Genomic DNA, 22,314 nt, shown 5'->3' with positions numbered 1-22,314 from the left:
AAAGAAGAAATGGCTTTGAATTTATATAAGAATTTGGTTTTGAACTGTTGAATGACAGGGATATTGTTTTCAAATGCTCACAGAATACTAGCCCTGACAGGATGGGACAGAAGGATGCAGGCAAACAGAAGGGATGAGGAAGCGTGCCTACCGTCCGCTGACCATGTCACTGAGCCCGCTTGCTGCAGTCAGAGGGGTGACCGCAACTCGAGGATGCATCCACAAGCTCATTTGTGCCCCACAATTCATCACAGGGTATATAACTTTAGCCTGGGCCCTGTGTCTAACGAAGGCAGGAGCTACTCCATATTCATTAGTGATTCATGGGCTTCCCAGGTGAAAAAGGGCCCATGCTTAAAGCAATTACATTTTTCTTTGCATTGCAGATTTATTCCTAGAGCAGAAACCCATCATAGCAGAGAGAAGAGGTCAAATACAAATTCAGCATGAGAAGTGTCAGTTCCACTGCTGTTATGCTCTTTGGTCTCGTTGTACTTGGGTAACCATTGTCCCTGCAGAGTTGCAGCAGAATTATTTTTCTTTGAAAGTGCTTGCATTCCTGCAAAATTTAAATAATTTTGCAGATATCTTTGGGAAGGTACCAACACACTAAGTCCAGGGAATTCAGTATTTGGATTTTACCATCTGTTAACTCTAGTTTGACTTCCTAGTGCTTTGGCCTGCACCGGTCCAAGTGGTCCAGCCTGCCTGGTTGGTCAAATCAGAGCAGCCACGTTCCACCCTCGGTAGCTGAAGCTGTCCTGTGCTGCTTGTGACTGCTAGTGCTACTGAAATCACCCCTGACCCTGTCTATTTTAGGCAACAATTTCAAACTTGTGCCAGAAGACGCCCTCCCTCTGGCCAAGCAAGTAAAACAGTAGTCATCTTGACAGATGAATAATTAGGCCCTATGTACATTGCCAAGGTACCCAGCATGCCTGCAAGAAGGTGGTAGCTATTTTTTATTCCTGTCAAGCATAGAGTGTGCTTCATGAGTGCCATGTGAAAACAGCACGAACACCTCTCTGAACAGGGAGTAACGCAACCAAGCAGAGATCACTCCTAGTTGCACACTGCTATGTGAGTGGTAAGGGGAGAGCAGTCCAAAGGCACCCAGACTGGCTTCAGACAGGAAAAACCAGCACCTTCCCTGCTTCCAGGTATTTCCCCTCAGGAGTGCAGCCATTGGCATTAACTGTTTGGATGAGGACATGCATCTGCTGTACTTGAAATAAGCTCAACAGCTATGACAATGGTCTGCTGAAGTCAAAGACCAGCAAATCAAAAGGCCTTTATCTGGCCACAACATCGGAGAAGTGAGTCTTCATCCTGACTTTGCCAGGCAGAGCCTGGTTCAACTCCAGGTTACAACAAAATACTACCAGACCTCCCCCCTCCTTTTTTTTCAGAGAGGGGAAGAAAAAAAAAAAGCCTTCGGTTTATTTAAAACCGAAATAAGAAAATTCAGTACTATGCAACAACATACTTAAAGCTGCTACTCATAGCAATACATTTGCAGTGATGTCTATAAGCATGCAGAGAAGCAGCAGTCATCTAGGTGGAAGAATTTCTATCTGCATTGAGCAAGCTTTAAATCAAATTTCCACTGTGTTTTAGAGTTGTGACAGTTATTGCTGATGAATCTCACAGTAGCAATCTTTACCAGAAGTGCCCTTATTTTGCCAGACCTTTTACTGGCTAGGTAAAATTAGACAACAGATTGGAGCAGCTGATAGGAGCACAGAAGTTTCCTTACTATCCTCAGCTATAGGATAGCAACTCCAGCAGAAAAGCATAGCAAACTGTTACTGCAGCCTAATCACCAGTGAACATCTCTCACTGTCTTTGAATTAAATTCATTGTCTTTCAAAGCAAACTACAAGCCGTGCATCTCCCAGGCTAACAGGAGTCTACACTGTCAGTCCCTATAGAACAGAAAAACAAGAGTTAGCTGATGCCCTCTCAACCTTGTCCATCCAAACCAAGTGAAATTAAGAATGGAATAAGGACTATTGTTCCATTTCCTTTCTGTTGGTGAGGGTCAGTCTTAAAGTTAATTAATCCTAGATGTTCCAGTACTGAGCCTGTAAATGCAACACATTATATACGCTCTATGGCTGGTCACATTTGTTCAGGTCAGTTACAAAGTTTGCTGTGTTAGGCATTGCAAGGTCAGTACTGTTTGTAAGCTTATGTAATTTATTTGCCATATGCAAATACATTGTTTTTAACTGTTAATATATTAGAATTTTATAGTCAGATGTTTAACTATGTCAGACGTGCACCCCTGGTTTGCATATGGGACAAGATTTATTGTATTGTAAGCTACATAAAGGCCATGTTTCTGAATTAATTGGCTTTAGAAGAGAGGAGGGGAATAAATATTTTAAAAAGAAAAAAATCAAAGATTAACCACTGTCTTCATACCATGCCACAGGAATTAAAGAATATCTAACTTTTCCAATGCAGAAAGACCTGTTAAATGCTAGACTCACAGATTCAACCCTAGGTACACTGGCAAGTGTCCCATGAAATAATATACATGCTTTTCTAGATGTGTATGAAACATATCCTGTAAGTTGAATTGCTGTCATTTTTATATCCTCTGTGTGGAATTACTACAATTCTTCTTCTTTATTTACGGATAAAAATAGACAGGCTAAGCAATAATATAGGTGGCAATGCCATATGGAACATGGAAGCCCCAAGTTCTCCCTTCTTCTGACTGCTAGACACGTTTGCACACAGATACTATATACAGAGTTATTCAAGACAGCTGTTGAATTGTCTTTAAACCCTGAAGAGAAAGTGGGACACCTCCTCTGATCTTCTCAGAATAAGTAAAAGCCCATAACGTTGCAAAGGTTGCCCCATATTTCTTGCGCGGTGAAAGGACCGGTGGCACCACATCTCAGGTGAGGGCTGATGGGAGGGACAGCTCTGAAGTTCAGCCCTTGGGCCAAGTTGTCCAAACATGCTCCCACTTGCAAACCAGGGAAGGAGATTCACATCAGGAGCAGAGGAACCACATACACTCACTGTGGTGGAGAGTTGGTAATGCATGAATGGGAAATCCCTTCCACTGCCAGGCAAAGGTGAGAAGGGGAAATCACAGCATTTCCAGGTAAAGAAACATGTACAAGATTGGTGCAAGCATGCAGAATTAATACCAGGGTGGTGCCAAATGTTACAATCCTGCTGCATTTGCAATTTGTCCTGTCAACAAGGTAAAATGGGGAGTAGCCGCTTCCACACTCCTTACTCTTTAATAGGACACAGATGATCTCACAGCCTTGACAACCAAGCATTGCCTTCTTGCCCAGACAGAAGATTTTGGTACAAGAAAGACTCAAGAGCCCTGTTTCTTGTTCATGGCTCAGGCTAGACCAAAAGAAATACTTATAAAAAGACAATTATAGACATGCTTCCTTCTACTCCCCCCACAAATCAAGAAAGTGATTGCAAAATGTGTTCAAGACAAAAAAGCAGATGACAGCTTTCTGCAGAGCCTGAGCTGCTCAGGTGTAACGATCCTGCCAATGTTCGGGCTGACTAGGCAAGAAAATGAAAATAAGAAGTTCTTTCTGTAATTGTTAGATAGTAAAAACAATAAAATTCCAATAAACAGGAGAGCAAAACGGTTTTACCCCAAAGATTGAAGTAGAATGTGAAATTCAGATAAAATCAGGAACATTCAACTAAGATGCGCCATGATGATGCCTAGTGTCTACACGCATACCTCGCAGGCTGTAAACACAGCTTCACACATGCTGTCACTTCTCCAGGCACTTCACTGCCCTTTTTAAGGATTATCTCAGTTACTCAAGCTGGGCCCTTTTTGAGGGTTCTATTCTCTTTAAAAGGCTAATAGCGAAAATAAATCCTCATACAATGTGCCCTAAACAACCTGCAATACTTTTACAATTAAGATATTTCTGAAGAGAGGGACATCTCTGGAGCCAAACTCAGATCCAAGCTGGGTTACCTTCTGAAGGAGCCTCTCTGTTCCCATTAACCACAGACCAGCAGTTTTATACCTGTCATCTTCTGACCTTGGGAAGGCCAGTGGATTATTTCTAAGGATCATAAACATCACTAAAAAAAAGCAATGCTTATCTGTAGTGTAAGCTTAAGATCACTACAGCAAATCAAGACATGGAAAACTACTGCTTAACACAAGCCAAAGGCAGCTGGGGCCTAATTCAGTGCTTAAAGTTACTTGGGATGAAAACAGAGTCTCAGTGTCATGAAAAATGAGCAGTAAAGTTAGTTTCTCCCTTGGGAGCATGGGCCCTGATGCTCAACATTTCTGTGAGATGCTGTAGCAATACAAGGAGTGGTTTTGCGGCTGTTTCCTATCAAACACTTTTGTTTTGAAAACAAGGTGGTTTTAAGCTTATATAATAAATCAAGGTTGCACACTAAATCAGAAGACTGGGTTTTCAGGAAGTCCCACAACCAGCTAGCGCACCTCGAAACACTTCCAAGCTAACTTTTCCCCACTTCCCCTTTTCCTAATGCTCTTAAAATTGACTAGTCATAATTCCTGGTGTAGAAACATTCAGCTACTCATCTGCCAAATCCCACTGATGTCCATGGTAATCTGGCTGTTTCCCAGCAATGTGCTGAGTATTAGAACACGTAATTAAAAGAAAAAAGAAAAAACACCAAACCCCCCACATTTTAACAAAGCCATATACAACAGGCCAGTTTCCAGGAGCAAGAAAGTATTTTAGAAATTATCAACATTAAATGACATTCTCTTCTAGGCAGTTTTAGCCATAATACAAGACTGAGGCCCTAGACACTTTTTCTGCCTTCCTGGCAAAAAAACAGTAATTCCCAGTTCTGTGCAAACCAAGTACCACTCTGAAGTTGTTTGAGTACTCCAGTTTGAGACCCTAGGCCTAGAAAGAACCAGATGAATATGTGATGTGACAGACAAAACTTCTGTGATACGTAGACCAGATTTCCCTTCCCCCTCCCTTAATTCTGTTGTCTTGTCTTTCAATACCCAACTATTTTTGGCAGTCTATGCCAATGTGACATTTAAAGAAAATTATAAAAAGGAGCTAGAAAGGGACTGTATCTAATCCATATATAGATGGAGATAATTTTTTCTCTTACCAAGTCTGCAATTCTCCTATCAAATGTGAAAATCTTCCGCCTGCAGAGAGCATCATTTATAGAAATCATAGAATCATAGAAAGTTTTGGGTCGGAAGGGACCTCTACAGGTCATCTAGTCCAACCCCCCTGCAGCGAGCAGGGACACCGCTAACTAGATCAGGTTGCTCAGAGCCCTGTCCAACCTGGTCTTGAATGTTTCCAGGGATGGGGCCTCCACTACCCTTCTGGGCAACCCGTTCCAGTGTTTCACCACCCTCATTATAAAGAATTTCTTCCTTATATCTAGCCTAAACCTACCCTGTTTTAGTTTAAAACCATTACCCCTCGTCCTGTCACTGTTGTCTCTACTAAAAAGATTGTCCCCATCTTTCCTACAGGCTCCCTTTAAGTACTGAAAGGCTGCAATCAGGTCTCCCCGCAGCCTTCTCTTCTCCAGGCTGAACAAGCCCAACTCTCTCAGCCTGTCCTCATAGGAGAGGTGCTCCAGCCCTCGGATCATTTTTGTAGCCCTCCTTTGGACCCACTCCAACAGTTCCATGTCCTTCTTGCGCTGAGGGCTCCAGAGCTGGGTGCAGCACTCCAGATGAGGTCTCACCAGAGCAGAGTAGAGGGGCAGAATCACCTCTCTCGACCTGCTGGCCATGCTTCTCTTGATGCAGCCCAGGACACGGTTGGCCCTCTGGGCTGCCAGCGCACATTGCCGGCTCATGCCCAGCCTTTCGTCTATCAGTCCCCCAAGTCCCTCTCAGCAGGGCTGCTCTCGATCCTTTCATCCCCCAGCCTGTATTGATAGCAGGGATTACCCCGACCCAGGTGTAGGACCTTGCACTTGGCCTTGTTGAACCTCATGAGGTTCACAAAGGCCCACCTCTCCAGCTTGTCCAGGTCCCTCTGGATGGCATCCCGTCCTTCTGGTGTCTCAACCGTACCACTCAGCTTGGTGTCATCTGCAAACTTGCTGAGGGTACACTCGATGTCACTGTCCATGTCATTGATGAACATATTGAACAGCACCGGTCCCAGTACGGACCCCTGAGGGACTCCACTCGTCACTGGTCTCCATCTGGACATTGAGCCGTTGACCACTACCCTTTGGCTGCGACCATCCAACCAATTCCTTATCCACTGAACGGTCCACCCATCAAATCCATGGCTCTCCAATTTAGAGAGAAGGATGTTGTGGGGGACCGTGTCAAAGGCTTTACAAAAATCCAGATAGATGACATCCATAGGTTTTCCCTTGTCCACCCTTGTGGTTACACCATCATAGAAAGCCACTAGGTTGGTGAGGCAGGACATGCCCTTGGTGAAGCCATGCTGGCTGTCTCGAATCACCTCCCTGGCCTCCATGTGCCTTAGCATATCTTCTAGAAGGATCTGTTCCATGATCTTCCCAGGCACAGAGGTGAGGCTGACAGGTCGGTAGTTCCCAGGGTCTTCCTTTCTACCCTTTTTGAAAAGGGGCACAATGTTTCCCTTTTTCAAGTCACTGGGGACTTCCCCTGACTGCCATGACTTTTCAAATATCATGGAGAATGGCTTGGCAACTACATCAGCCAGTTCCCTCACGACTCTGGGATGCAACTCATCAGGTCCCATGGACTTCTGTACGTTTAGGTTCTTCAGGAGGTCCCAAACCTGGTCTTCACTTACAGCTGGAGGGATTTTACCCTCCTGGTCTCCTTCATACCATTCATCGACTCGGGAGGGGTGAGGAGAGAGGTTGCCAGTGAAGACTGAGGCAAAAAAGTTGTTGAGTACCTCAGCTTTCTCCTCATCTGCTGTTGCCAGTTTGCCAGTCTCGCTCATGAGCGGGGGTATGCTTTCTTTGACCATCTTTTTCTGGCTGACATACCTGTAGAAGCCCTTCTTGTTATTTTTTGCATCTCTTGCCAAGTTCAGCTCCAGCTGTGCCTTGGCCTTCCTGACCCAATCCCTACACAACCGGGCAGCTTCCCCACACTCTTCCCAGGAAGCCAGTCCCGGCTTCCACTGCCTGTGCAGTTCCCTCTTCTTCCTTAGTTTGACCAGCATCTCTTGCCTCCGCCATGCCAGTCTCTTCCCTTCTCTGCCCGACTTCTTACACTTGGGGATCGAGAGCCCTTGCGCTCTCTGGAATACACCCTTAAAGACCTGACAGCTCTGTTCTGTTCCCCTGTCCCTGAGGACCGTTTCTCAGGGAGTTCCTTCTGACTATCTCCTTGAAGAGCTGGGAATTTGCCCTCCTAAAATTTAGGGTCCTGAGTATGCTCTTCGTTATTTCCATTTCCCTCAGTAGCGTTAGTTCCACCAGCGCGTGGTCACTGCAGCCCAGGCTACCTCCGATCTTGACATCCCCAATGAGCTCACTTGCATTGGTGACCACCAGGTCTAGTATTGCATCCCCTCAGGTAGGGGTGCTTATTACCTGGCTTAAGAAGTTGTCCTCAATGCATTCTAGGAACCTGCTGGGTTGCCTACAGCTTGCCGTGTTGCTTTTCCAGCAGATGTTGGGGTGGTTGAAGTCCCCCAGTAGGCCGAGAGCCTGCGAGCGCAAAGCCTCCTGGAGTTGGAGGAAGAACGCTTTGTCTATCAGCTCCTCTTGATCTGGCGGCCTGTAGTAGACACCAACCACTAGGTTCCCTTTGTTGCCTCTCTCTCCGATTCTTACCCATAAGCTTTCGACCTGCTCGTGGTTATTCTTCAGGGACAGCTCTTCACTCTGTCGTGTTTTCTTGATGTAAAGGGCAACGCACCCACCCCTCCTTCCTCGCCTGTCCCTTCTGAACAGCCTGTAGCCATCAAGAGCCACATTCCAGTTGTGGGATTCATCCCACCAAGTTTCCGTGATGGCAATCAGGTCGTAGCTTTCCAGCAGCACGATTGCTTCCAACTCCTCCTGTTTGTTTCCCATGCTGCATGCGTTTGTATAGAGGCATTTCATCTGAGCTGTTGGCCTCGTTACCTTCATAGCAGAGCACCCCTTTTTTCCCTTGAGGTGTTTCATGGGTATTTTCTTGTTGGCACCTGATACCTCAGGCGCCTCCAGCTCCCTTCCGCAAGACTTCCACATTGCTGCAGTGTCCCTCGCATGCTGCTGGGCAACGGGTTGAGGGCTCCTACTAGCCCTCAACCCGTTGCCCCGTTCTTGCAGAACTATATTCTACTTCTGCAAGAGATCTACCACCTCCTCACCCAACCACTATGGCCACTCTGTCAGGTTTGCCAAACTTACAGGCTTCCCTCATACTAAGAGTGTGGGGATTGAAATACAGCCGTTCCTCTATGCATTTGTTTCCAGTTCTCCAAAGACATTTCCAGTTTATTACATTATTTGTCTGTTTTTCCTTTTTAACACTTCTTCAGATCAGCTGCTTTATTTTATCATTCTTACTTGTGCATGCAACACTCCCCCCCATCCTCTGAGGTTTTCATCCAGCGCATGGTCATCCCCTGTTGTGTAACTCTCTTGAACACTTCTCAGCTGACATTTGTCATGACCCTTGCTTACAATCCAGAAAAAACTTTTATTCTCTGGAGCAACATAGATGTTTCTAACGGATGGATGTGGGAATTACCAATATTCTCCACTCAACATAACAGGTGATGAAGTATTTATAGACTTATATTGTATTTTAAAAATATCATAGTTTAAAAATAGAGACATTTGTACAATCCTAAATAGTTAGTCGCCCAATAACTCCCACCTAATTGTAATTAAGGTAAGATGCACAACTAAATTTGCAATGCATAATTAAACTACAGCTGCTTAACAAGTTGTCACACAAGCTGAACCACGGTGTTGTCTATGAGTTTGGTGCCTAGCTGCGGCAGGCATGGTTTGTTAGCTGTGCAGCTCTGGCTGTAGCTGAAATGGAGGAAGAGGTTACCCACTGCCACCCTTTCACTCCTCCTAGTTCTGATCCTGCTTCTTTGCTCATATCTAGGATGATAATAGCCAGGCAGGTCCCTCACCCTCTCCTCTCCACACAACCCATGCAACTTAGTAGGCATAGTGGTGTTGGGTGGATGGTTGAACTTGATGATCTTAGAGGTCTTTTCCAACCTATGATTCTACGATTCTAAAAGCTAACCCAGGTCATAGCCAGGCAAGGGAGTGACCACGCTCACTGTTACGCTGACAAATTTGACAAGAGCACAAATACCTCATTCTGGCTCAGCTACAGCCAGACTCATCTGCCTGTCAGACATCTGCCTGCAGCTCTAAACCATCTTGTCTCACATTTGTTGCAGACTAAAACCACATGCAGACAAAGAACACACACACTTGCTAAGCCTAAAACCATCCCAGTAACTTCCTTTAGTCTCTTGGGACATTTCTGTCTTACAAGATTTGAGGGATGACACTGATTACTTCAGCAAACAGCAATGACAGATTATGGTGTTCCCAAACCCCTTCTGTTTCCTCCCCCCCCCTCTATCACCTCACCTTTTTGTGGGGTTATCTGGTCAGGGAGTTTTTAAACTGTAGTTCCCTAAGCAATCGGTGTAATGAAATTTGCATGCACCTTGGCTGCTTGCACGTAAAATTTATTAATTTAAACCCACTTTCATTGGCAAAGCAAGCCACCACAGCATGCACTAATAGGGGAAAGTGCAACAGAAGCAAGGGGACCTTCTTAGCTGTAGTAACACAGAATACTTTGAAGGTGGCCATTTCCTTGCCCACAATAAGAATTCAGAGCTAAAGAAACCATGAAGTCCAGCACTAATCTGAGAGAGAGGACCTAGTTCAGCCACTGCTGCTGTGCTCAAGGCAGAAATTAATTCACAAACTTCTACAGCCTCTGCAGCAAGTCAGGTAACAGCGATCGCTTGTGAACTTCACAAATAATAATTATGAAGCTGTGCCATGCTGCTCTGACAGAACATTAATACTAAAACTGCCACAAGAACATTACTAGGACGAAAACCTGAGAAACCAATAATGAAAAGGAAACATTATGCCACAGTGACGAAAATATAGTAATTCGTGTTAAACTGCTGCCTAAGTGAGGTTTTTTTCCTAGCCACATCTAATTTATACTTATCAATGCAAGCACCTTTCCGTAATCAATGGCTTTATTATTCTGAAAAGCAAAAGCCAACTCAAAACATTACATTAAATTGATAGACGCAGGGCCAGCTGGGGGGGAGATTAGGTACAAATTGTTCACAGATGTATTTTTTTAATTATTATTATTATTGGCTATGTTCCACAGCACAGAAGGAGGGGAGGAGAGGGAGGAGGGAAGGAGGAGGAGGGAATCTGAAACTTACTGGTTGACCTCCCCACCATCTGTGATTGAATTTCTCTCGCCCTCGAAGACTGAAGCTGGCATCAAACACTGGGTCATACATCGAGTTGCCAACGATTCCATGTGATTCAGGATAGAGTCCCTTTATGTACAAGTAGATTAATTAGTAAAACCCCAATGCATGCAAATCCAGTTCTTCATAGCTATCTGCAAATACCACTAAATTATTTTTAAATAGATATCTTTGTAACTGCACACCAGAAAAGGTTGGAACTTTAAGATAAGCACATTTAAAACTGGCTATAGTAACACAAGCAGTAAGAGATGGTTGAACTGTGCTAAAAAGCACAAAAACTCCTGTTACTTGATACTTTAAAGTATTTCACACTGGTTAAAAGTTAGTTTGAGGCCATCTAAAGTAAGTAAATATCTATGAAAAGAAGATTAATTTGAACTTTCAGTTTCTCTTCATGAATTCCTTTTCTGGAAACAGTAATTCATTCTCTGCTTGCAAGAGGAACACTTAGCATTTCCATTTTGTAATGTCTTATCTTCACCAGAGCCTCTGTGAGAAAAAGTTATTTTCCAGTAAAAAAAATGAGGCAAGTCACCCAAAGCCATGGTCTTATATTGCAATCTGTCCTGCAGTAAAGGCAGTGTAAGAGGTTTCTGCTCTTCTCGCTTTCTCTTGGCCCTCTCCCATCCCAGCTATTCATTTCTCCATCCTCTCCTTTCTTTCCCACTCCATATTTGTGCGGAGGCTGCAGGAAAAAAGGAATGGGGAAAAAAAAATGCAGCTGCAGGTAGGCAGTCCCTTAGCCCAGCTTTGGGAGCACTGTCACTGTGACGCAGGAGCGCCTGCTTCCCAGGGTGGGACAGCGCGGCCGCCAGCCGTGCCACCGCAGTGGCTCGTTTTACTGCAGGGCCAACGCAGCGCCCAGACACACTCAGCAGCTGTGAATTGGAAGCCGGCTGCTAAGTCAGCCCCACTGGCTTCAGCTACTCCAGTGAAGGAACAACCGCTGGCTGTATTCTGGGTAGGATTTCAGGGGTGGTTTTTTACCCCTAGAAAAACTGTGACCTGTAATTACACAGCAGTACAAATAACTGCAAAAGCAGGCATAAGAAAGCACAGAAAAGCTGTAACACAGTGTATAATGGTGAGATACGCTTTATCTCAGAACTTCAAAATATTGAAGAAAATACTTAATGTAACTGAAGGTCAAAATGGATGGACAGCGAAGCAGTTTTATTAAATAAAAAGCCTTGCTTCCCACAACCCACATTTCTACTGCAATGCAACATTTTATCATCAAAAAGTCCTTCCCAGGAACTTACAGTAGCAAGGGTGTACAAGTTGGGGAAGGTTTTTGTAGGGTAGACAGGTCTCATGTAAGGAGAATGTGTTCCACAAGACCCTGAAAAATCAACAGGGAATGCAAACATTAGGAAGTGAAGCTCTCAGACATGGAAAAGAAAAACAGAGGAAGTCAATTGCTTTGACTCAAAATGCTGCAGAAATCGGTTAAATTTTAACTGATTTAAATGAACATTCTGCTGCTTAGAATTGTCAGGTCTTCCCATCAGACACTAATAAATCCACTCATGCACTCTTTTGTACTTCACAAGAAACAGCTGAAATAATGCAGCCAGAGGACTATAGAACCAGCTACATTTCTATGGACTGTTTGCCTTTACTTCTTCCAGAGTCCACAGTCATTAGAAGCATCTTCCTAAGTAAAACAACATGACCAAACGCAGGCTAATTTTAGGTGACAAATACCCTAAAGCTGCAGTTTCACAATGGGCTTTGGCCACAGCTCCCCAGATGGCTCCACAAAGTGAGGGCCAGCACACACACAGCAGGGAAGAAAAAAAAAAAAAGAACAAACCACCTTCCCAGGGTGTGGGCACACACACAAACTACGAGTCTACGCCGAGGAGCTCAAACACGCATTGTGCCCAGTACTCTGCAAACCCGGGTGGGTGCCCAGTCCCCTGGAGGCAAGTGCAGGGCTGCTCACCGCTGGAGCATGTACCCAGCCAGTTATCAGATGTTCACCGCAGCTCCTGCACCCACTTACCCACTTACCCTTATCTTCAACATTTCTGAATCAAGTGGGAAATTTTGTGAGCACTTCCTAAGTAGCCTATAAGAACACACGATACATAAGATGTGCTGAAGATGCATTTCTTTGCTGGCAAAACCACATGAAAGTCACCAATTCCGAGCAGCATTCCCCAAAGCAGCAGCTCTCTCCCCACTGCTGAGCGCTGCCTTAGCCAGGGTGCTTTCAAGCTACCAGTTGATGCCATCTAAACCAAAGGGGACTTCTGCCATTTCGCTTTCATGGAAATAAAGACTTGATCTTTGTTAGACCTTTCAGCCAGAGAAGCCCTGCATTTGGTGCAGCCCTTCTACCCGCCAGCTCCATGCTGACTTCTGTTGCTCAATGAACAATGAAAACAGCTGGCCTGCAAGAGATTGCCATTATTTTATTGTAAGAAAACAGATGTACTCACTCAGTTTTTCAATATTGGGCATGACCTTGCTCCCTTTCTTCATATATGATGCACGGAAACCATCAACAGAGAAGATGATCAAAGGAGGACGAACAAAGCTGAAAGCAAAAGCAGCAGGACTGTAAGGCAGCATTTACTTTTTTTTTTTTTTATTTCCACTTGCTAACTGGGACTCCAGAGAATCTAAAGTATTGTTACTGCACATGCTATATGTCTCTATTTTTTTTTTTGCTTACTTAACAGGTCAGCACAAAGTGATAATCTTCACACTCAGTAACATCTAGTGTTCACTCACAGTCGGTGAAAGGGCTGAGCTCCAACATAAAAGGCATCTTCCCTGAGCAGCTAAAAGCATATAGCCCAAAAAGGCAAGTGCTTATAGAAGGAGATGGAAAATGAAAAAAAAATAGTATTCATAAGTACCCACCCTAGCATACAATCTGTAGTTAAAAACCACATGTCTCACGACAGCTGGTCTTCTCTCTTCACAAACAAAAGTCTATGTGGCATTTTGAGTGAGCTCTGTGAGGCAGAGCTCATTCTCACGTACCAAAGATGACAGTATTTTATTATTATTTTATTACATTTTTACTTATTAGTGCTACTAGCAGTTGACCCTAAGCAGGCAGAGATGTGTCCCGGGTGGACACACCTGGGCTTTTAGTGTTAGTCACCTGCTGCAGAGGTAAGCAGCCATCACTGTCACCAGGGCAAGCAGGGGCTCCTGTCTCCTCCAGACTATCCCCCCACTCCCTAAGGGATTGGTCTAGATGACCTTTAAAGGTCCCTTCCAACCCAAACTGTTCTATGATTCAAATAGCACAGACTGAGGTGCAACCCAACACAGCACCTGAGCAGACACTCACCTTTCAGGATAATACTGAGCCAACCAGTTTCAAAAGTGCTTACTTTCTCAATATTATTCATGTGCTCAAACGAAGTCAAGCCTATATCCCATTGCAATTCAGAAATCCTTTCATTTAGGAAGAGAACATTAATGTAGAAAACTATTTTTTTTTTTAAAAAAAAAGGCCTGAACTGTGTTCACACATGGCTTAACCTAAATTTTCTTGAAATAAGAAAAACCTAAACCTTTCCACTGACTTCAAGGGAATTTGGCTGCCTTCCCTGCGCAGGTAAGTGAAGTGGGCAAACCCATCAGCAGGTGACAAAGACCAAGAGTTCAAGCCCACGTATCATACACCACTAGTCATCCAGCAGCTCAAAGCAAATGCGTTAGTTACAACATTACCAGCCTAACTGTACAAATGGTGAAGGACAGGAAAGCATCCAAGCCACGGCCCTCCAGCCTGTGTGACAGGGCCAGTGTAGAAACGTGGTGCTCAGAGGTCCAAAGCAGAGCTGGGACCGTTGGCCTTGCTGCATTTCAGTTGCAGTTGTGTGCAAAACACTTACCCTGCTGGGCATTCAGGAGCCTTTATCTCTTCACAGTCATCATCTACCCAGTGGGTTTCTCCTACCAGAGAAGTCACATTAGAGTTTAAAAAAAAAAAAAAAAAAAATCTGTGGGAACAGCTGCAAGTTTCACAGAAAATGTCAAAAAAAATGAAGTCTAGCTCCAGTTAATGGACTGCCTTGTTATATTTCCCATGAATAATGAGCAGGTCTTTTCACAAAGCTGAACAAAAGATCTGGTTATGTTCTATTCAACAAGAACATCCAAACTAGCAGTCCTAGAAGTAGCTGTTAAAGCTGGAGTTAAAAGTATCCTTTTGACCGCAGGAGACAGTGGTAATGCTTTAGGCACAGTGGTCATCTATTTTAATTTTTTTTATTTTCGATCTGTCAAAAACAGGTAGCCCTGCTTCTGGCTGTGAATTCCCACCCTCCTCCCCACCAGCTCTGATGTCTCCATGAGCTGATTCAGCTGGCCAAAGACACAAAACAAAATTCATTCCGGGGAAGAAAAACAACCCTAAATAGTTTCCAGCTGGTTTAGAGAGCTGATCAGCTCATAGATCAGGTGAGACTCAGACATGGCTAAAAAAAGCATTAATACCCTTTCAGAGCTAGATTAGTTAAAATTACTTTATGCAATCAACTATTTTCTTAAGGTTTTCACTGCTGAATGCTGACTATAGAGTGGCTTATGACTTACACTTTCACAGGTCAACTGAAAAACAAATAATTAGCTAATGAGGCTCGCTTCCTGAACCTGGCACTCTTAAAGGAACTACAGTTCAATTAAAAGAACAAAACAAAAAGCACCATAGAAAAGACCTGCAGGAAATGTGTCCTGCAGCAATGCCAACTGACCGTGACAGGAGGTGGAGCGACAATTTCCAAGAAAAAAATATAACAAAAACAACACACTATCCTCAGATAGGCAAAGGCACGAATAAAGAGGAAACACTGTTCTCACATAAGGCTTACTCCTGTCAGAGTGCCAGGGTCATTGCGATCATTTGTTATTAGCCAATTAAACAAAGATTATGTATGTTAAAGCTGGAGACATGTAAATTCCTCTGTCTTGACCCTTGTAAGAGGAGCTCGCAAACAAGGCAGGAACTGAAAACTGTACCAGTGTTTAAGTGGTCTCAGCCTTGGGTTTCTTTGGGAAGGGGAAAAACGTAACGTATGGGGACTTGCTGGAAGATACATATTTCATTTGGATTCCCAACAGCAAAACTCAAGCAAAGAAGAAAAGCCCACTTTCAGTGTAGGGATCTGGACTATTATAATATTCTGAACATATGCATTTGGCCAAAACGGTGCGAAGAAAGAATTTCAAACTGTAACCCTTCCACCAGTAATGAATGAAAAAATCAAGAACTAGCTGAGTTACAAAAGTGAGAACCTGTAGAGCTCATCACCAAGCACCAGAAGACCTGCTCCGAATGGGAGACACATTACGCAGGGCAGGACATGCTCCAAAAGATCGGGGTAGAGGATGAAACTTAAGCCTTCACAGTCCATCCACTCACCAAGCAGTGTACTGCAGGCGTGGTGTGTCTAGAAGATGGCATGGTCATCTGAAGCCCATGCCACCCATCTGCGAATTACAGCCCTTGTATTCTCCCAACTCCTCTCCTACAAGAAACAAAGCCTACAGGTGTGTTGGGCTGAGTAGTCGGAGCAGGCTTTGGCAGGGGAGGGCGGGCGGATGTCTGAGACAGAGATAACATGTCTAGGAATGCTCCATTCCTTCAGAGACCATCAGATATGCTTTCCCTGTGATGCAAACACATCTGTACACTTTTGTGTTTTGCTTTAAATTCTTCTTCATCCACCTGTGCCTCTTTTCGTTCTATCAGTATCTCCACAGGCAAAGACAACGTCCTTCTAACATCAACAGATTAGAAGTATTCACCTCGGCTAGTGCTGAAAAAATTACAAATGCAGTTCCCCATTCTTCCCCCCTCCTCAGAAAAATCAGAACAAAACCAGGAGAAGGTTCCTCCTTTAGAAAAAAAAAAAACCTCTCTACCCCCAGGGCTGCCTTCTATCGGGTTTGGAAAGATAAGAGGTAGAAAGACGTACCTTTGCAAACGACTTGGTAATTAGTACAACAATCTCCTCTACTTAAGCAGTCTTCAGAGCAGTGACAAGCACTGTCATCATTCCTGGTTTCTCCACAGCGATCTTTGGTACATTCCCAGCCCCGAGCTAAAATATTCACATGGTAAGCAAGAATGAGAGATTATAATCAGAACAAAAAGCACTCACTCAAGCCATAATGACAATACTCCAGTCGTTAAAGTTGGAGGTAAAGTTTATGGCCCCATTTTAGTGATTTCAAGACCTCTGAAGCAGGCATTTCAACCAGAAACAAAAAGAACCCTTGCGTCCTGCAAGTGCAGAGGGCTGTTCCATCCACACACAAGTGCTTCTGCTACCCTCAGGTGTTGTAATCCAGGCTTTGTACAACACGAATGCCAGAAAAAGTGTGGAAAGGAGAAGACAAGAAAGGATCTTGACAGATAAATGATGGGGCTGAAGCACAAACTAAGAATTCTGGTGTTTCTTGGGTAATCCATTCTCTTTCTCCAAACTATTCAACTCCCCAGCAGTTCAATCCATAGGAAATAAGAGAAAGTTGAAAGAGGCTATGTGGACGCAAATTGATGCATCCCTGCCTCACCCATAGTTAGATTCAGCACCAAGTGCAAAGTGATGAGAACAAGAGCTGTTCTTCAAGGAAAAGCATGGCACAGCTGCTGTAAACCACTCCAGCTCTCCTCATCTTGCAAATGAAGTTAAGCTCTAAGGGCCTGCCTAAATTAGGGTGCTCTCTCAAGGGCAGTACATTGCTACACTTTGGCCTAAGGATGTAAGCGTACGGTTTTCCATGTCCTGGCCCAACCAGCAAGAAACTTTGAAAATCACTTTAGACAACATGCACTCAGTAAAACACACATCAGAGCAATGTCTCAAAAGATCCTCTCATTCTGCAGTCATTCACACCAGGGGCAAAACAGTGCCAGCCTAAAATCCAGAAGATTTTGGCCTGGAACCAAGTATTTTTTCATACTGGATTAGCTCACCATTTTTTGGTACCAAGCTATTAAAATGATATCATTATAAACAGAGCTGAGGAAGTCAGAATTCTCAAGCATGGCACAGCCAGGGGCAATGATATTTTTAATCATTAGACTTCTCTTCTGGCTGCTTAGTAGGTGCAATTTTTTGATAATACAAGACAATTTTTAATGGCAAAAGTAGAAGGCACCTGTGTCAACTCTGACCACTGTGCAAACACTCAAGCAGATAGGTACAACTAGCAATATAAATGCACTACGCGAAGAAGCAAAACATAACTCATGGCCCTCTTTGAAGTTTTCCTTGCCTATGACTCATGAAAAAAACAAAAAGAAAACGAACCCAGTGCTGTGTTTCTATCCCCCAGGGCCCAATGAATTGAAGTCGAACGTTTTTACCAATGTGTTATATACATCCTGACATCTGGAAATTGGAGGCTGGGGCAAGGGTAACAAGCCCAGGCGGTCACCTGCACCTCTCTCCGAGCGGACCCGCGCCACTTCAACGCTTCCAGCTTCCAAGGCACCTTCACATGTAACCACAAGACGGAGCCCACAAGTGAACATGACCTGCTCCAATGTTAAGTTATCACTTGGGACAAAAAAGGACGGCTGATAAAGAATGACCAACCTCCAGCCTTTACCATGGCTCTTTCCACTGTAACCTGAAGGTCAAACTGGTGAGTATTGCTTTTAATTGAGTATCAGTAGATCTGCTTTTCATGTAGTATGAATAGTGCCCTGCTTTTTCTGCCATGGAAACCATGGCCGAAGCCCAGCAGTGAGGAGCGCTAGGTGTGCATCCCTACTGTTCCTTGCAAGGAAACATGGGCTGCATGTTGGGCTGAGCCGAGCCTGCCCAATAAGGCAAGGTGTGGTGAGGAGAGGAGACGACGCAGGTTATGGCAGGGAGCGCTGGTTTGTCAGGCAGGTCCCGATCCTTGGCAGAAGCCAGATGTCAGCAGGGCCTGGCAGTGTGGGACAGGAGACCCCTCGTACCTGTCTTTAAGCACAGCTCATCAAAGTCGAAGCAGCAGCTGTTGTAGCTCTTGCACAGGTTGTCACAGCGGCAGCCAGGAGGCTCTGCCTCTTGAAGTTCAAAGCATCTGTTTTTGCAGGAGCCAGAGGTACTGATCCAGGGGGAATCTGACAGGACTGTGTGGAACAAGAAACAGGGCAACATCTGTCAGGCTGGCAGCGGTGGGACGGGCAGCTCAGCACTGAGCCACATGGATGAGCAAAACCTCGGCTGCCTGCTCTGGGGAAGGGAAGGGACCAGGGAAAGGAGAAGGGTTGCTTGAAGAAACAAACAAAAAAAAAAATGAACAAATTCCAAAAAGGTTGCTCTTTTAGGGGATGGAAAAAAAAAAAAGAAGGAAGCAGCTTGCTCTGACGACATCCTGCAAAGAAACAGCCCTGGCTTTACCTCTGTAACAATCAAGAGATCATTAGCAGAAATGTGTTGAAGTCCCCAAGGCCCCTTTCCAGGAGCTCCAGCTATTCCTCAGAAGCAGGTCTTTGTTTTCAGGAACCAAGTGACATTTTCATGGCTGGCTGGGCAGTTTGCGTTGGGAAGGACTGCAATTAATCTACATGCTGTCAGCAAGACTTGGTTTGCTATACTGGAAGGCCCCAAATCAACATCCAGCACGAAAGAATAAGATGCTCTACAAATTAATGGAGAAGTAAAGCAAGGCTTTTTGGTGGGCTTCTGCAGCACATTAAATTATAAAAACTTAACAAATTACAGAAGTATGCAAGAAATCAATATATTTGATGTCTATAACTAAATAGAGGACTGTCAGTCTGAAAGCCATGAATAATGCATTAGTCTTCAATAATCTATTTATTAGTGAGGGTCTTTACTGTCAAAGCTGATATGTACTTCTTGGCTCTTTTTTAAAAACTCAGTATTATATACACTTTGTATATTTTATACATTTTATACATTTTTCCTACAAGAGAATCCTACAAAGCAGCTTAGACGAAGCAGGAAAAATGTGTGCTATGCTCTAGGGTTAATCCTATTTTACGAAATAAAAAAATGAATTTATGTTATTCTTCAAAAACAGAGGTGTTCCAAGGAAAATTCGCAATGCCTTTTGTTCCTTGAGAGACCTATTAAAATTAAATCTTTGAAATCGTCTTGGGGTTTGTTTTCTTTTAGACCATGGTTTGGTTTTGGTTTTGGCAAACCTCACCATGACTAGCAGTATGATTTTAAGAGGACTGATGCAATGGCACTTTTGGGAAAGAGTTGCTTTGACCTTTTCTTATATATGTTTCCCCTACTCTTACACATAGCTGAAAGTTTAGTCTCCACATAAACTGAGGGGATATCTCTTCCTAAACAAGCTGGCATTATCCCAACACTGTGAGAATGGACGGAAAAGAAGATGAAGGGGAAGTTTAGAAGTGACACTGTAGTAGCTGATGTCCCACCAACTCTCATCCCCAGCACTACTGCTCCACCTTGTCCCTCGGACTGGCACTGGCACTGGTTGGACACCAGCATAAACCACTTCAGGGAATAAACCTGGCAGCAAGACAACCCTGCAGCAAAATAACGGGTAAGAAAACCAAACCTACCATGGTTGCAGTCATGGATCCTGGCAGTGCCAAGGCACATTCCTATGACTGCTAGAACAGGCAGTAGTAGACAACTGTGTCTCTCTCTGCTTTAGTGTTTTTCTTCAGACAGGTCAGTAACGCTCAGAGCAAATAACATCATACACACAGTGAAGTTTCACTCTATAGGTACAGACCCTGCAAGCATGCTCTTAAGGAGCCAGCAATATTTTGGCCGTCTGGAGTTCCAAGGAGCTAAAGGCCGTGTATCTATGCTGGCAACACACAGATCAGTATATTCTTTGCTCACATAAATAGGCCACAAAGCTGTGTTAGAAATTAATCACATGAGAATTGTTTCAAAGCATGCTAACACTCAGATTTTCAGAGATACGAAGTCTTGTTCCTTGTTCTTAATGACAACTGATTCCTGCCAAATGCTTCTGAAAAGCGGTTACTAAAGCATCTTTCCATGTTATTTAACCTCTTCTACTACTTTCCTTTTTGGAAGCTAGGTAATATATAACCACAGATCCAGTAAGCTGCAAATCAAAAGTATTATGGACTCAAAGGTATTACATACTGGCATACACTATATATCCCTTACATTGGCATTGCCCTCTTTGTTTCAAAGGGATGAGGGGGTGATCATTTCAGAAGGTTAAAAAACACATGTCAACATGTGTTTAGGAAAGAGAAGGTGTAAACCTGGCTGCAGATTACATAAGTGACAGAGTCAACTGCAGCTCAGGGAATGTCTAGCTGTTGTAAAGAGCAGGTCATTTATCAGGAAACCACTGGAACAAATTGCCCACAGAGGCTGTGCAATCTCTGATCTTGGAGATTTTGAAGAACAGGTTAGACCAAGATCTGTCAGGAGCACTTCAGTAATAACTAACCATGTCTTGGGTTATAGAGAAGATCTACATAACTGTTCAAGGTCCCCTCTAGCTCCATCTTCTGTAACTGCAAGTAGAGTTTCCATTCCACAGAAGAAAGGTTTAGCCCAGCTACTTTGTCTGTTATTTTTTCACATCTCTTGACAACCACTTTATTACTGATGTGACAAATTATCCCAAATTACTTAGCAAATTCAAGTCACACCTCCTGAGTCAACGTAGGACACTTTCCATACAGCAACACAAGAGAGGACTTGGTTTAACTCCTCTGATCTCTGATTACATTAAGATTGCTCCTTTGTTTATCATGCTTGACCTTGCCTTTTGCAGACAGACTGTGGTTTTCAGGTCGTGCACAATGCCATGGCATGGGTACTGGTGCATGCAGAATAATTTGAAAATATATCACCAGGAACTCCATCCCTGGTTAGCATTTTCAAATTCACAGAGGCCTCTGTATAGAACAAACTTACACAATTTCAAAATCCTTTTCAAAATTCCTGCATCCCTCCACAGCTCCTGCAAGCAGACCATGCAGCAGGCAGAGGGACCTCAACATGCAGATCCTCCCCTCCTTATTTAACACAAAGCTTTTCACATCCTTTTCCATGCATTCTTTTTTTTTCCAACTAAGCTCAAAACAACCATCTAAGGATTGTCTCTTATGCGTTACGTTAGAGAGGGCAGTTACACCGGGCAATAGTGCCTTCCTGATTCAATCCAGGAGGTTATTACATTCCCATTGTAAATATGTTATATTTACATTGGAAAGTGCCATATCAAACTACTTGCTCTGATTCTATCCGACTACGTATTTTTTAAGAAAATGAAATCCATTTACTTCCAGTAGTATTTCAGACTACACAATACAGACACGTGTACACAGTCGTTACAGGAAGGAGACTACCTGGTCAGAATTTGCTATTTTGAATCCTATGGCTCCTATATGGAACAACCAAACACCTGTACAAAACATCTGGAACACCAGTTCTGCTAGATAATATTCATATTATGAACATGCATTTCTGGTTTGCAAAATGCCATTGCAATGAGTAAAATTTCAATGAAAAGGCACATGAAGTAAAAAATACATCCTAACTGTTCCAGTACAAGAAAGATGACTTCATTTATAATGACATGCTTAAAAATCCAGTGAGAAACGGTAGAAAAACTTCAGTGTTTCTCCTTCCAAAACTTAAGCTGTCATCATATCATGACCAAGGAACATGCTTCAAGAGACTACTAAGGCCATTTTCCCTGAAAGTGTTTACAAAGATATCTAGAAAGCTCATAAAGCAAATAATTTACAAAGGCAAAGTTATGAAAAAATGGTTCTCTAATGTCTTTTAGAAATTTTAAGTCAAAAAATTATTTCAATGAAATAATTTGTTGAGTACAAACATTAAACATCTCAAATGCATAAAGGCTTATATATTTCTACACTGTAAAAAGAGAACAC

General features: G+C 43.5%; 1 protein-coding gene across 7 annotated transcripts in view; it reads right to left on the bottom strand.

Annotated features, from left to right (window-relative positions):
- ENPP2 (ectonucleotide pyrophosphatase/phosphodiesterase 2) overlaps positions 1–22,314 on the bottom strand; it is a 76,761-nt gene that overhangs the window by 35,228 nt on the left and 19,219 nt on the right. For 6 of the 7 annotated variants that reach the window (XM_075415642.1, XM_075415638.1, XM_075415639.1 and 3 more), the window contains exons 3-8: positions 18,388–18,543; positions 16,391–16,516; positions 14,306–14,366; positions 12,890–12,987; positions 11,705–11,784; positions 10,389–10,508 (exon numbers count right to left, since the gene is read on the bottom strand). In XM_075415642.1, coding sequence (XP_075271757.1) covers positions 10,389–10,508; positions 11,705–11,784; positions 12,890–12,987; positions 14,306–14,366; positions 16,391–16,516; positions 18,388–18,543 — 641 coding nt within the window. The remainder of the gene's footprint in view (positions 1–10,388; positions 10,509–11,704; positions 11,785–12,889; positions 12,988–14,305; positions 14,367–16,390; positions 16,517–18,387; positions 18,544–22,314) is intronic. The other variant, XM_075415641.1, reaches the window with a different exon arrangement.

The sequence above is a fragment of the Opisthocomus hoazin genome, chromosome 3, assembly GCF_030867145.1.
Source record: "Opisthocomus hoazin isolate bOpiHoa1 chromosome 3, bOpiHoa1.hap1, whole genome shotgun sequence".
In the NCBI taxonomy this organism is placed as follows: Eukaryota; Metazoa; Chordata; class Aves; order Opisthocomiformes; family Opisthocomidae; genus Opisthocomus; species Opisthocomus hoazin.
The sequence above is the reverse complement of the archived record's forward strand: the minus strand, read 5'-3'. Positions and strand labels throughout refer to the sequence as shown.